Genomic DNA, 11980 nt, shown 5'->3' on the forward strand with positions numbered 1-11980 from the left:
AACAATTTAATTTCTGACTTATTTATAGCCTTTCCACCCCTGTTTGTAGATCCACTCCAGGTCTATAATAGTACAATATTCAAACAGCTATATAAGGCAGCCATGACCATGCTGGCAAACCAGGGCAGAGCCAAAAACTCTATGCCTTGCATTGAATAGGTTTCTTATACAGTCGTACCTTGGCTCCTGAACAAATTGGCTCCCGAATCATCGAAACCCAGAAGTGAGTGTTTCGGTTTCCAGACGATTTTGGTAAGCTAAATGTCTGGCATGGCTTCCGATTGGCTGCAGGAGCTTCCTGCAGCCAATTAGAAGCTGTGCTTTGGTTTCTGAACATTTTGGAGGTCGAAAGGACTTCTGGAATAGATTCCGTTTGACTTCCAAGGTTTACGGAGATCCTATTCTCTTTTTGCATCTGGTCATCATCCTACATGGAGGACCAGATTCTACAGAACAGGAAAGAGTCTTCCCTTCAGATCTCTGGAGTCTTCACAAAGTACAGGCACTGTGTTTACGCTAATAGACAGTTGCTCTAAAACACTCTGCTTGAAGTTCCGGAACTTTTCATAAACAGGAACTTGTAAAGCTATAAGGTAGCATTCAGACTGCCCTGCTCCCAGACACATCCTCCAACTGTTTCAGTCTCTCAGGACAAACCTAGCGATATCATTCATAAATGTGTTTTCTGAGAATGTACTTCATGTGAAATAACGTTAAGGAAATTCTGTGCTTTTGACAGCTCTGTACCTTTTGCAAGAATAAATAGATAAACCGTTATTTGTCTTGGTTTAGAGTTAATTTTATTCGTTATAATGCATCAGGCTAAGAGTCAATATAATCTTTCAACTCAGCTCAATAAGCCTACTTTTAATTGCAGCATCCGAAGTCCTCAATACTAACTCTAGGTATTTTCCTATACATTTTCCACACAATAGCCTAGTCAGTGAACATACCTAGGGGATGAAACTATTTGTATTGTAGACCTGGTCCACCCTTAAGGCTGCTTCACATGCTCACCCAGCTGGGGTTCTTGTGGAGGAGACGGTACAAGGGAGTGCGTGATGCAGGGCATAATGCGTATGTAATCTAACAGACGTGGGGTTGCAGGTGGAGTTCAGTAAGGGCAAGACACTTATGTGAGTCAACTCATGCCTTCTCCATCACTCCAGAAAATGCACATTCCCATTTCATCTGTCTTGGTGTGGATGGGAATGCTTGTAAGGTATTTGGGGCCAACACTCAAAACCTTCACACCCCCATTGCTTGCTTCATGCAACACCTTCTTGCGCACCAGTATCTCTGGATTTGGGCCATACTGCTTCGCCCTTTAACGTGCAATTGAAATGCAAATTGCTCTTACAGCCCAAACCTATGCATATGTACTCAAAAGCTTATTGATCCAAAGGTTTCATGAGACGCTGTCTGATAAGAGTGCACAGGATTGCAATCTCTGGCAGCCAAATGCACCCTTACTTCCAAATAGGTCCCACAGTTCAATGGGCAAACCTGCACAGATTTGGGTTGTTGGTTACTCATCTGATCCTTGATGGTCACACTAGAGCCTAACGGAAGGCAGATAACCTTTTTTAAAAAAGCCTTTTCTCCCCTTTTAGAATACTGGCATCCCCCAATTTGCGTGCGATGAACTTGTGTGTGACCGTGTATATGCGTGGTGCCAGGAAATTAAATCATTCCATTTACACCAGGAAATGGCATGCACAAGAGAGAGAGCTGGAGAGTCCTGGTGGCTTGTGAGGAGACTCTCCCCGGAGTCTGAAGAGGACTTCAGTGGGGGCAGAAAAGAGACTGGAGGCACAGTCGGAATTTGTTTAGGCTGCTCAGCCTCCCCGCCTAACAGCTGATGTGTGGGATAGCTGCCCCCAGAGCTTCAATCCCATTGCGGATATTTTTGGTACAGCATTTTTGATCTGAATTGGAGAGACAGTGGCAGAGAGGGCATGAAAAGTGTATTTAGAGTGTGCTCCCTACTTACAGAATTTTCACTTATGCACGCAGGGTGCCAGAATGAAACCCCTGCATAAGTGGGGAGTCACCCATACGTCTGTGCTCCACAATTCTGCCAAGGATACCAGTGATCTATCTTTCATTCTGGAAACATGCCATAAAAATAAGGTGCTCCCCTTAGTTTCTCTCCCCCCCATCCCACCACCCAAAAGATCTGTTCAATCCAGCATCCTTTATCACTTTGTTTTTTTCACGTTTCGGATCTCTTCCCGGAGATCAGACATCAGGGTGAGGCTAAGCAACTGAACCATGAAGTCTTCAAAGTCAATTTCGCCGTCCCTGTTCTCCTCAAGAGCAGAAATGATCTCTTGGTATTTTGGCTTGGTTTCTTGACCCTGTGAAAAAACGTGAATCATGTTGTGGCAAAATATGGAAGCTGCTTTCATCACAGCTGCTAATGAGGGAGAGCAGAACAGCTCCAAAACATGCTTCCTAGACAGGTTGCAGAATCAGGGTCAATTTAAGGGGAAGTTCCGCACGTCAAGAGACTATTAACAGACACAGTCAAATGCGTTCGGTGCAAGCATGCCAAAGGCACAAATAGCAATGCTAAAAAGGAAAAGAAAAGAAAGGGTATGTGTGACCAGCTGACATGGATTGATGTCAGAAGAAGTGGCCAGAAGAAAGGCTCTGAAAACACACTGCTTTTTTTAAGGCCTGGAGAGGAGCTTATACTAAAATCTCATATGCTGCTCTTTGGTCCTCTCAGCCGACAAAATAGAAAACTGTATTAAGAGAAAAGCAATAGAAAACGTAATGAAAACAGCAGCAATAATACTAAAAAACCAACAACAGGATCCCACATAAGATTAACTGTTCACCAAATGTTGTTTACCCTTCAAAAGGAGGAGGAGGAGGAGGAGGAGGAGGAGGAGGAGGAGGAGGAGGAGGAGAAGGAGAAGAAGAAGAAGAAGAAGAAGAAGAAGAAGAAGAAGAAGAAGAAGAAGAAGAAGAAGAAGAAGAAGAAGATTGTTTTTAATATTCAGTTGGAAGCCGCCCAGAGTGGCTGGGGAAACCCAGCCAGATGGGCAGGGTATAAATAATAAATTATTATTATTAAATTATTATAAGAAGATCACCAGAAATGGGAATTCCAGATTCTGGGCCCCTAAACCCTCACCAGCCCCCGTTCAGCTAGCAATGGGATGTTGGGTGCCATGCAACTCCTCACCCCCTGTAGCTCTCAGCAGGTGTTCCTTCACATATTCTAAACCCCAGAAAGCTGAGGCTTTAAGGCTTTATTAAAGGTGATATTGGTACTTTCAACTGGGCCTGGCAATGCTCTTGGCCTAGGGCTGAGGAGTTTGGTCTCTTCCCCCGATGTTCCCTTTACACCAGCTTGATCACTTACCTGCATGAAATGCACAAACTGAGTCTCGAGCAACTTTTTTGCTTCGGCTTTGCTGAGCTTGCCCTCTGTGTCTGCAACGTTGTCATAAACCAAGGCTGCTGTCGCAACAGCTTTCTCCAGATCTGAGCCTTTCCCTAGAGCTGAGGGACGAAATACAATAAGTGGGAGGCCAACGGAAGCAGTTTTTTAAGCAGCAGCAACAACAAGAAGAACAGTAGAGTCCAGAGTCAGTGAGAATAAATTATTCTGAGCTTCCTGCAGTTGACAGCAATGACACTGCATACTGCATTTGTATGGCGAGGGTGTTGATGGTTGTGAGCTACCTGCAGAAGAGCCGGCTGCAGGATTCAAAGGAAGGCTTAGAAGACCCTTAGCGGTGGTCCGGTGTGTTGTAATAGAGCCCAGCACTATGGATGCCTGCTTAGAGGTGGAACAAACTTGCAGACTAAGAGAGGGCTGTGATTCAGGCTGATGGTTAGAGCTGCCATTTTGCAAAAATAGTCCTGAGCCTGCCTAACCCTTAAAATCTATAGAGGGGCCTTGTTATCATTCTGGTGTGGGAAGAAATTCATTCTGTAGTGATGCAGGAATGGGCTTCTCAGCGGTGGCACTCCATTGATGGAATGCCCTCCCCTCTGAGTAATGTATGGTAGGCAAAGGGACCCCTGACCATTAGGTCCAGTTGTGGCCGACTCTGGGGTTGCGGCGCTCATCTTGCTTTACTGGCCGAGGGAGCCTGCGTACAGCTTCCGGGTCATGTGGCCAGCATGACTAAACCGCTTCTGGCGAACCAGGGCAGCGCATGGAAACACCGTTTATCTTCCCGCCGGAGTGGTACCTATTTATCTACTTGCACTTTGACGTGCTTTCAAACTGCTAGGTTGGCAGGAGCTGGGACCGAGCAACGGGAGCTCACCCCATCGTGGGGATTTGAACCGTCAACCTTCTGATTGGCAAGTCCTAGGAGAACCTAAAAAACATTTGGCTTTGGGATGGGAATGATGTGTGCTCTGTGTTGCAATATATATTCAGGTTGCAATTCTAACCCCAATAACCTGGGTGTAAGCCCAATAGAATAAGGTTAGAAGTAAACGTTGTTAGAAATGCTATGTGCATCACAGCATTTTATGCTGCCCTGTCCAGGAAAATAGATGGATGTATAAAGGATACAAGGGGAGTAGCTCACTTACCTTTTATGGAAGCCAGCTGCTTGGATATTGGAATACTGGAAATTAAATAGACATTGTTACTGGTATATCTGGGTGGTTAATGTAGCAAGAAATGATTTTTTTATTATCTGAGAGCATAGTGGGAGGGCTTTTAATATTGGGCTGGTCACTCTCCTTTTCGTTATAAGTTTCTTTTCTTTTCTGAGATATAGGATAAAAATGTAATGCCCCTCAAAACATAATCAGATTCGGTTGCATGCAATAATAGAATCTGTGCCTGTGTATATTGAACACATCTTAAGAAAAGACCTTTAGAACCAGGGGTGCCAACTTGAATATAATATTGGGGGGCAGGTAAGCCCTGCCCCACATAATCACATGACATGGTGCAACCTACACCATTTGAATGGCAAAGCTCATTAACTTGGGGGGGCAGCCCCCCAAATATTTTATAAGGGGGTGGCAAAGGGACCTCGGCCCTTAGGACTTGGCTCCGATGTTTTCAACTCATTTTGGACAATTCCGGCTTCTGTTTGTGGACTCTACTCCCTCTACTAGCCTTAGTGAAGCAGTGGCTAGGAGTCGACCTGGGTTTGCTAGTTGCCCAGTGAGAAGCCCATCTAAGTGGCTCTGGGATTTCAAAAGGAACTGTGGGATATAAGTTTGAAAAATAAAGTAATCAATTTTTTAAAGCGCCTATCAAGAAAATGCTCTTGGAGGATTTTCCTATTCTCCCCTAGGATTTAAACATTTTAATAGACAGTATGATTAGTTTTGCCGAAGTGTGAGAAACTCATTACAGCCCAGCCCACAAGCTGTGAAACCTCTGTCTTTTCCTCTCCTGTGGAACCTCATTCACACAGACACAGAGAGCAAGGAAACTGTAGGAGAGCCTGTTAGAGGGAAAGAGGTCAGGATTAACACTTACGGCTTGGCCATCTTCTTGGAAGTTGAATTTGTGCCTTTCTTTGAAGAAGAAGCATCTCCCGTCTGATTTAGAGAATATGACTTTTTGTCCGCAGCGCTAGATGCACAGCCACACATCTTTTGCTACAGCCTGAGCACTGTTTACGATCTCTTAGCAACTTCCGAGGTTGTAAAAAAAGACAAACACAAGCTGTGAAGGGGGAAGGGGGTGCAGCCTGTTCACCAGCCAGGCCTATTAATAATGGGAAGGCTCTCTGGTCACTAAGTTGCTGGCAAAATAAATCAGCCCGGGAGGACATTCTAAGCTAAGAGATTAACAAAGGAAGCTCATTGCTGCTTGTGCAACACACCTGGCTCAGGCTGCTTCAGTGCATGGTGCTAAAAACCATCTTGAGCAGGGGAGTCTTTAGCATACACGCCGGGGTGCAAAGATCTGCCCAGCACCCTCAAATTTAGTTTAGCTCCTAATTAACTTTCATTATGCTTATGGCAGACACCACGCTTATGCCTTATCTCTTGTTTACGAAAGAGGGGAGGGAAAAGAAACAAACTTTATTATTTGCTCATTTTTTTACAATAGACTTATACTTGTTGAGTCTGACAAGTGCCGCTGTTGTGAATGACAAGTGCTGCCGCTGGCGCGGCGCATCTTTGGCAAATGAGCACACAAAGTTGAAAGTCCTTTAGTGAAACAGTAGGTATATAGTTCGGTAATACCTAGGTATATATGTATTCTGTTTTTCTAGCTTGATCAAAATTATTTATTATTTCATAACAGGTAGATAGTTAAGAGCTTAGGCGGCTTCAGCAGTGGGCACCTGGCACACCCGCCCCCCCGGATTTGGCGCCTGGGTGCCCCACACCCCTTGCACGCCCTGGTAAATACGGCCCTGATCTTGAGCTTCCTGTGAACACTTTGTGAATGTGAGTTGACAACAACGTGCGAATGCTAACATGAGATTGAAATTGGGGTGGGGAAATCACTTTGTAAATGGAACGCAGTACTTTCTGGTCAATGTAGATATTACATTCAGATTTCACCCAGCACTTTACAGGCTGCAGTGCTGAACACACACCAGGGAATGTGTCTCATTCATCTGTGTGAGACTAATCCAGAGGATTGCAGCCGTAATGTCCTGTTTGAATACAGTGGTACCTCGGGTTACAGATGCTTCAGGTTAAAGACGCTTCAGGTTACAGACTCCGCTAACCCAGAAATAGTACCTCGGGTTAAGTACCTTTGCTTCAGGATGAGAACAAAAATCGTGCTCTGGCGGCGCGGCAGCAGCAGGAGGCCCCATTAGCTAAAGTGGTACCTCAGGTTAAGAACAGTTTCAGGTTGAGAACGGACCTTGGAACGAATTAAGTTCTTAACCTCAGGTACCACTGTATACCTTCAGAAGAGACCCAGATTGTGGATCTGAGCTAGAAAACTACAGGGATCGCCACCCATAATCTCTAAAAGAAAGTGACAGGTGGTCTCATCTATTGATATGAATTTTGTATGGATGGATATAAATTTTAAATCAAGGGATATCAAATTTATATTAAATTTTTATATCAGTTCTATATCAAAGGATTTCAATTTGATCAATTTGATATCAAATTTATATGAACCATTTTTCAGGGTATAAGGCAGCCCATGTACATAGAATCAGAATTTTGTCAAGTTGGAAGGGACCACAAGTGTCATCTAGTCCAACCCCCTGCAACGCAACAGTCTTTTGCCCAATGTGGGGCTTAAACTCATGAGTCTGATGCTCTGCCAACCGAGCTATTGTTGAAAATGTATGACCATCTCGCTTCCCCAGATCCAGAGGACGTTTTGAGCCCACCCTAACCTATGGCGTGAGTGCTGATCCTCCATCACAGTTTATGTGGGGCTTAAACACTGGGATTCCCCTCAGCCCCCTTGGATGTACAGCCTGTTTAATGAGCCCTAATTTTGCTATTGTGAGACATTAAATTATTATTATTACTTATTGAATTTATATACCGCCCTATACCCCGAGGTCTCAGGGCAGTTCACTTAAATGTAAGTTTGCTTCAGGATATGTCAAATAAATTCCGTATTAAAATACGGAACACTTGTTTTGAGCAGCCCTGATGCTACAGAATAGTTTTACTGTATATCAAATTTTATATTTAGAAAATCGATATAAAAATTATATCCTTCCATCTGTGGAAACCAACTCTGGTATGCTGAAAAAAATCCCTACGTTGTTTGCTTGCACGTGGTTTTGAAATGAAATAATGGTTTTGAAATTTGTTTTTCTGCTTTTGTAACATTGACAATGTGTTTTGAGACATGCAACCCTTTTGTGAAAGCAACTGGAAAAAAATTAGACAGAGCTGCTATTCAGATTCATTTCTCCCTCTGCCCTCATTATTATTTTGGTGTTCCCCAGCAGTTTTCCTTTGGACAATATGGCTGCCACCGCAGCATTGAGCTCTTTGCACTGCTGGTGATGTGAAATTTCCAAGCGTGGTGTAGTGGTTAAGAGCGGTAGACTCGTAATCTGGTGAACCGGGTTCGCGTCCCTGCTCCTCCACATGCAGCTGCTGGGTGACCTTGGGCTAGTCACACTTCTCTGAAGTCTCTCAGCCCCACTCACCTCACAGAGTGTTTGTTGTGGGGGAGGAAGGGAAAGGAGAATGTTAGCTGCTTTGAGACTCCTTAGGGTAGTGATAAAGTGGGATATCAAAACCAAACTCTTCTTCTTCTTCCTACCAACCCATCCCTATAGGCCACTGCATATCACTGCTTCTCAAATTTCTACCTAGTATTTCCAGTGCCATGATAAATTCCAACGACAAAACTCTCTGGAGCGACTCTTTATGTAACATGATGACGACACAGAAAGAAGGTTGCAGCAGATGGCTGAAAGAATTAAGACTTCTCCCTCATTTAGCTGCAGTGAAATTACTGAGGCCAAAGCAAATATAGATATCTACAACCATCACTCTTTCTGGATTTTAATTATCTTTAATTATCTAGGAAAATATCATCCCATACACCTCACCTCATCTCACCCACACCATATTTAGTGTGTCATCTTTCAAGCCATTCTTTTCCCCACCCTTGCCCTTTTTGGAAGTGCTTTAAGATTTCTTATATTCCTGGTGCCTTCTTTAGGGAAGGCTTATGAATAAAAGAGAGCCTGTAATTGCAATGTCACTGCCAAAATGCATGTAATCCATGCTCATTATTCCTTCAGTTAACACACTTAAATTACACAGAAATTTATCTGCTCACAGCTTGAAAATTAGAAAGAGCTTTCACATGAAGTGTGAGTAATAATCTGGATTGTTTTCCCCATCAGCTGAACCCCACAATATGGCACGCAACGTTTTCAGTCATGCTGTTGGGAAGATTAGAGTCACTGGCCAGGAACCAATAGCTGCTTTGGATGTGGGAAGGGTGAGTCTATCAATTTTAGCTTGTCTCACTTTCTGATTTCCCCCCTTTTCAGTGCAGTTTTCCACACTTCTACATCAATTGTGAATTTGTGCCTGTACACACATTTGTATGCAATTTTGCCTAAAGCGCAAATTTCTTTTTGCAAAGCTCTTTTGCCTATTGTAGCACACTTTTGCATTACTTTTGCTAACATGTGCATTTGCATCGAAACATTACTAGCCTTTGAGCGCCGCAACCCCAGAGTCAGTCACGACTGGACCTAATGGTCAGGGGTCCCTTTACCCTTACATTTCAACGTAGTCTCTATGGCAGTATATTGTATTTAATTATGGGGTATCAGAGTTTTTAGGGGGTTGTCCAGGCAGGGATAGCTGAGATAGCAGGTTTGTTGGTTTTTGAATGCCTGACATAGATTTTTTCAATTTCGTTGTTCTGTATGGGACAATGACAATAAAGATCGTATCGTATCGTATCGTATCATATCGTATCGTATCGTATCGTATTGTATTGACATGAAGGAGGGGCTGGCTCTGGAACTCTAGCTGCTTGGACCCTACATGCACACCAAGAATCATAGAATTGTAGAGCTGGAAGGGACCCCAACGGTCATTTATTTTCACCCCTTGAAGTGCAGGAAGCTCAGCTAAAACACCAATGGCAGATAGCCCTGCAACCTCTGCTTAAAAATACCCAGGGAAGGAGAGTCCACCACCTTCTAAGGAAGTTTGTTCCACTGTCTAAACAGCTCTTAATTTCAGAAAATCTGGAATCTCCTTTCTTGTAACTTAAAGTCATTGGTTTGGGTCCTACCATCCAGAGCAGGAGAAAACAAGCTTGTTCCCTCTTCCATGTGACAGCCCTTGAGATATTTGAAGACGGCCATCATATCACCTCTCAGTTTCCTCTTTTCCAGGGTATGGGAAAGTCATGTGCTTTAAATGTGTGTTGGGTGCGCTTTAAATATATGGTCTTTTAAAGTGGTTTGTCAGCGCAGGATGTTACAATGGTGTTTAGCCTGTAGGTGTGAACAGCAAGACTCAGGAGTGGTTTGGTTGTGGTAAAACTCAGCTTTAGAAATCCATTATGCTCTTCAGCTGACAACACACTTTGTGCAGCTCTGACAGTTAAATTGAGCTCTGTGGGTCACTAATGATTAAAATACTAATCACTTGTTTCTGAAGATAAAGCTGGTAAAATGTCATTCTGAGGAGCTGCTATAATAGGCCTATGACTGCGCAGGTGAGGGCATATCATTTATCGCTTCAATTCCAGGCATGCTTCAGAAAGAGATCACCATACTGAATGTGAAAAGGCTATTTTTGAATTTCAAGGTACCTCAGGGATTATGGAGCCTCACCTTGCATTTGTAGATAATCACCTGCATGTTCCTGTGCTCTCATCTTAAAATGCAACCCCCATCTCTTTGTATCAACTGGAATGGAGAACTGGATCATCATCAGGGAAGTGTGGCTGTGTCCACTGCCTCTCCAGCTTCTCTGTCTCCCCAGCATAAAAAATAAAATAAAATAATCTGAAAAGAATTGTGTGAAAGCTGAACACCCATTTGCCAAGAGGGTCCACAGGACAAATTTCCTACCTTTGGCTGTGTCATTTTTAAAGCTAACTTACGGCCCTTTGAATGTTGCTGGACTAAAACTTCCACCGTCCCTGACCATTGGGAGCCAGTGCAGTTGGACCGGGATTGGTGCTACATGCTCAAACCGCTTTGTCCTGGTGAGCAACCTGGCCACCAAATTCTACACCAGCTGAAGTTTCCGAACCATCTTCAGAGGCAGCCCTGTGAATAACATTGTGTCTATCTAACCCAGGGGTTGTCAACCTGGTCCCTACCGCCCACTAGTGGGCGTTTCAGGGTTCTAGGTGGGCGGTAGGGGGTTCTACGGTACAAGCTGAATCCTCCTTCCATCGAGCACTGGTGGGCGGTAAGGAAATGTTACCATCAAGAAAGATGCATTAGTGGGCAGTGGGTATGAAAAGGTTGACTACCCCTGATCTCACCTAAAAGTTACCTGAGCACAGACGACAGTAGTTTGGCTATCTCTGTCCATGTTACATGTGCCACAATGTGAATTTACATGTGCAACCCTTAAGATGTAACTACAGTCACCAATCTGGATGGCTTTAAAGAAGGATTAGACAAATTCATGGCGGATAAAGCTACCAATGGTTACTTGCTATGATCGTTATGTACTACCTTCATTGTTGAAGGAGGTATGATAGTAGGGGTTGTAGGTTGTGAGCAGCGCTTTTTTTCTGAGGGTATGCAGGGGTACGCATACCCCTAACATATTGTGAATCTAAGTTTGGCCTCATTAAGGGCTGGTATTTCAATACAGTGGTACCTTGGGATGTGAAAGGGATCCATTCCGGAGCTCCGTTCGCTTCCTGAACAGAACATAAGATGTGACTGCGTGTCTGCGCGTGCGCGGGCCGCGTTTTGCCGCTTCCGTGCATGCGCGTGATGTCATTTTGACCATCTGCACATGCACGAGCCGCAAAACTCAGAAGTAACACACTCTGTTACTTCCGGGTCGCAGCGGAGCGCAACCCTAAAATCTTATCCTGAAGTGTATTTATCCCGAGGTATGACTGTATGAGTAGGAAAATGAGAGTACCCCTAAACATTTTTTTAGAAAAAAAGCACTGGTTGTGAATATATATTTTAGGTTACATTGGTTTCCCCCCACAAAAAAACCTAGGCAGTTGTCAGGTACTGGGCAGAGGAGGAATGGTGGAGACCGCATCACTAGACTGGCCTTTCCAGAGAAGAAGACAGTTCAGAATTACAACAGGGGTTTGAGCGAGATCACAGCTCAGAGGCAGATGAGAGGAAAAACTGGGAAATAATGGGAGAGGAGGAGGAGGAGGAAGAAGAAGCACCAGCAGGGGGTGACAGCTGACAGTGTCTTTAAGAAGGCATTCCAGACCCACCTCTATCCCAGGACCTGGCCAACATTGAAAGTGGGAGAACAAAGAGCTCAAAGGCAGAGGACACTTTTCAACACCTGCACCAATACACATGGGGGGTGGAGACTCACTCAGGACAACGCCATTATTCCTAGAGGC

The 11980-nt window shown here is 44.2% G+C and overlaps 1 protein-coding gene across 1 annotated transcript; it reads right to left on the reverse strand.

Moving 5' to 3' along the window:
- Positions 1 to 774: 774 nt before the first annotated feature.
- On the reverse strand, positions 775 to 5662 carry SNTN (sentan, cilia apical structure protein). Its single transcript, XM_082210852.1, has 4 exons — positions 5474 to 5662; positions 4567 to 4601; positions 3377 to 3516; positions 775 to 2360 (listed from the first exon to the last, which is right to left on the reverse strand). The coding sequence occupies exons 1-4, from the start codon at positions 5587 to 5589 to the stop codon at positions 2202 to 2204; spliced, it is 450 nt and encodes a 149-aa protein (XP_082066978.1). The 5' UTR covers positions 5590 to 5662; the 3' UTR covers positions 775 to 2201.
- Positions 5663 to 11980: the final 6318 nt, after the last annotated feature.

The sequence above is a fragment of the Podarcis vaucheri genome (genome assembly GCF_965113315.1).
Source record: "Podarcis vaucheri genome assembly, chromosome: 2".
In the NCBI taxonomy this organism is placed as follows: Eukaryota; Metazoa; Chordata; class Lepidosauria; order Squamata; family Lacertidae; genus Podarcis; species Podarcis vaucheri.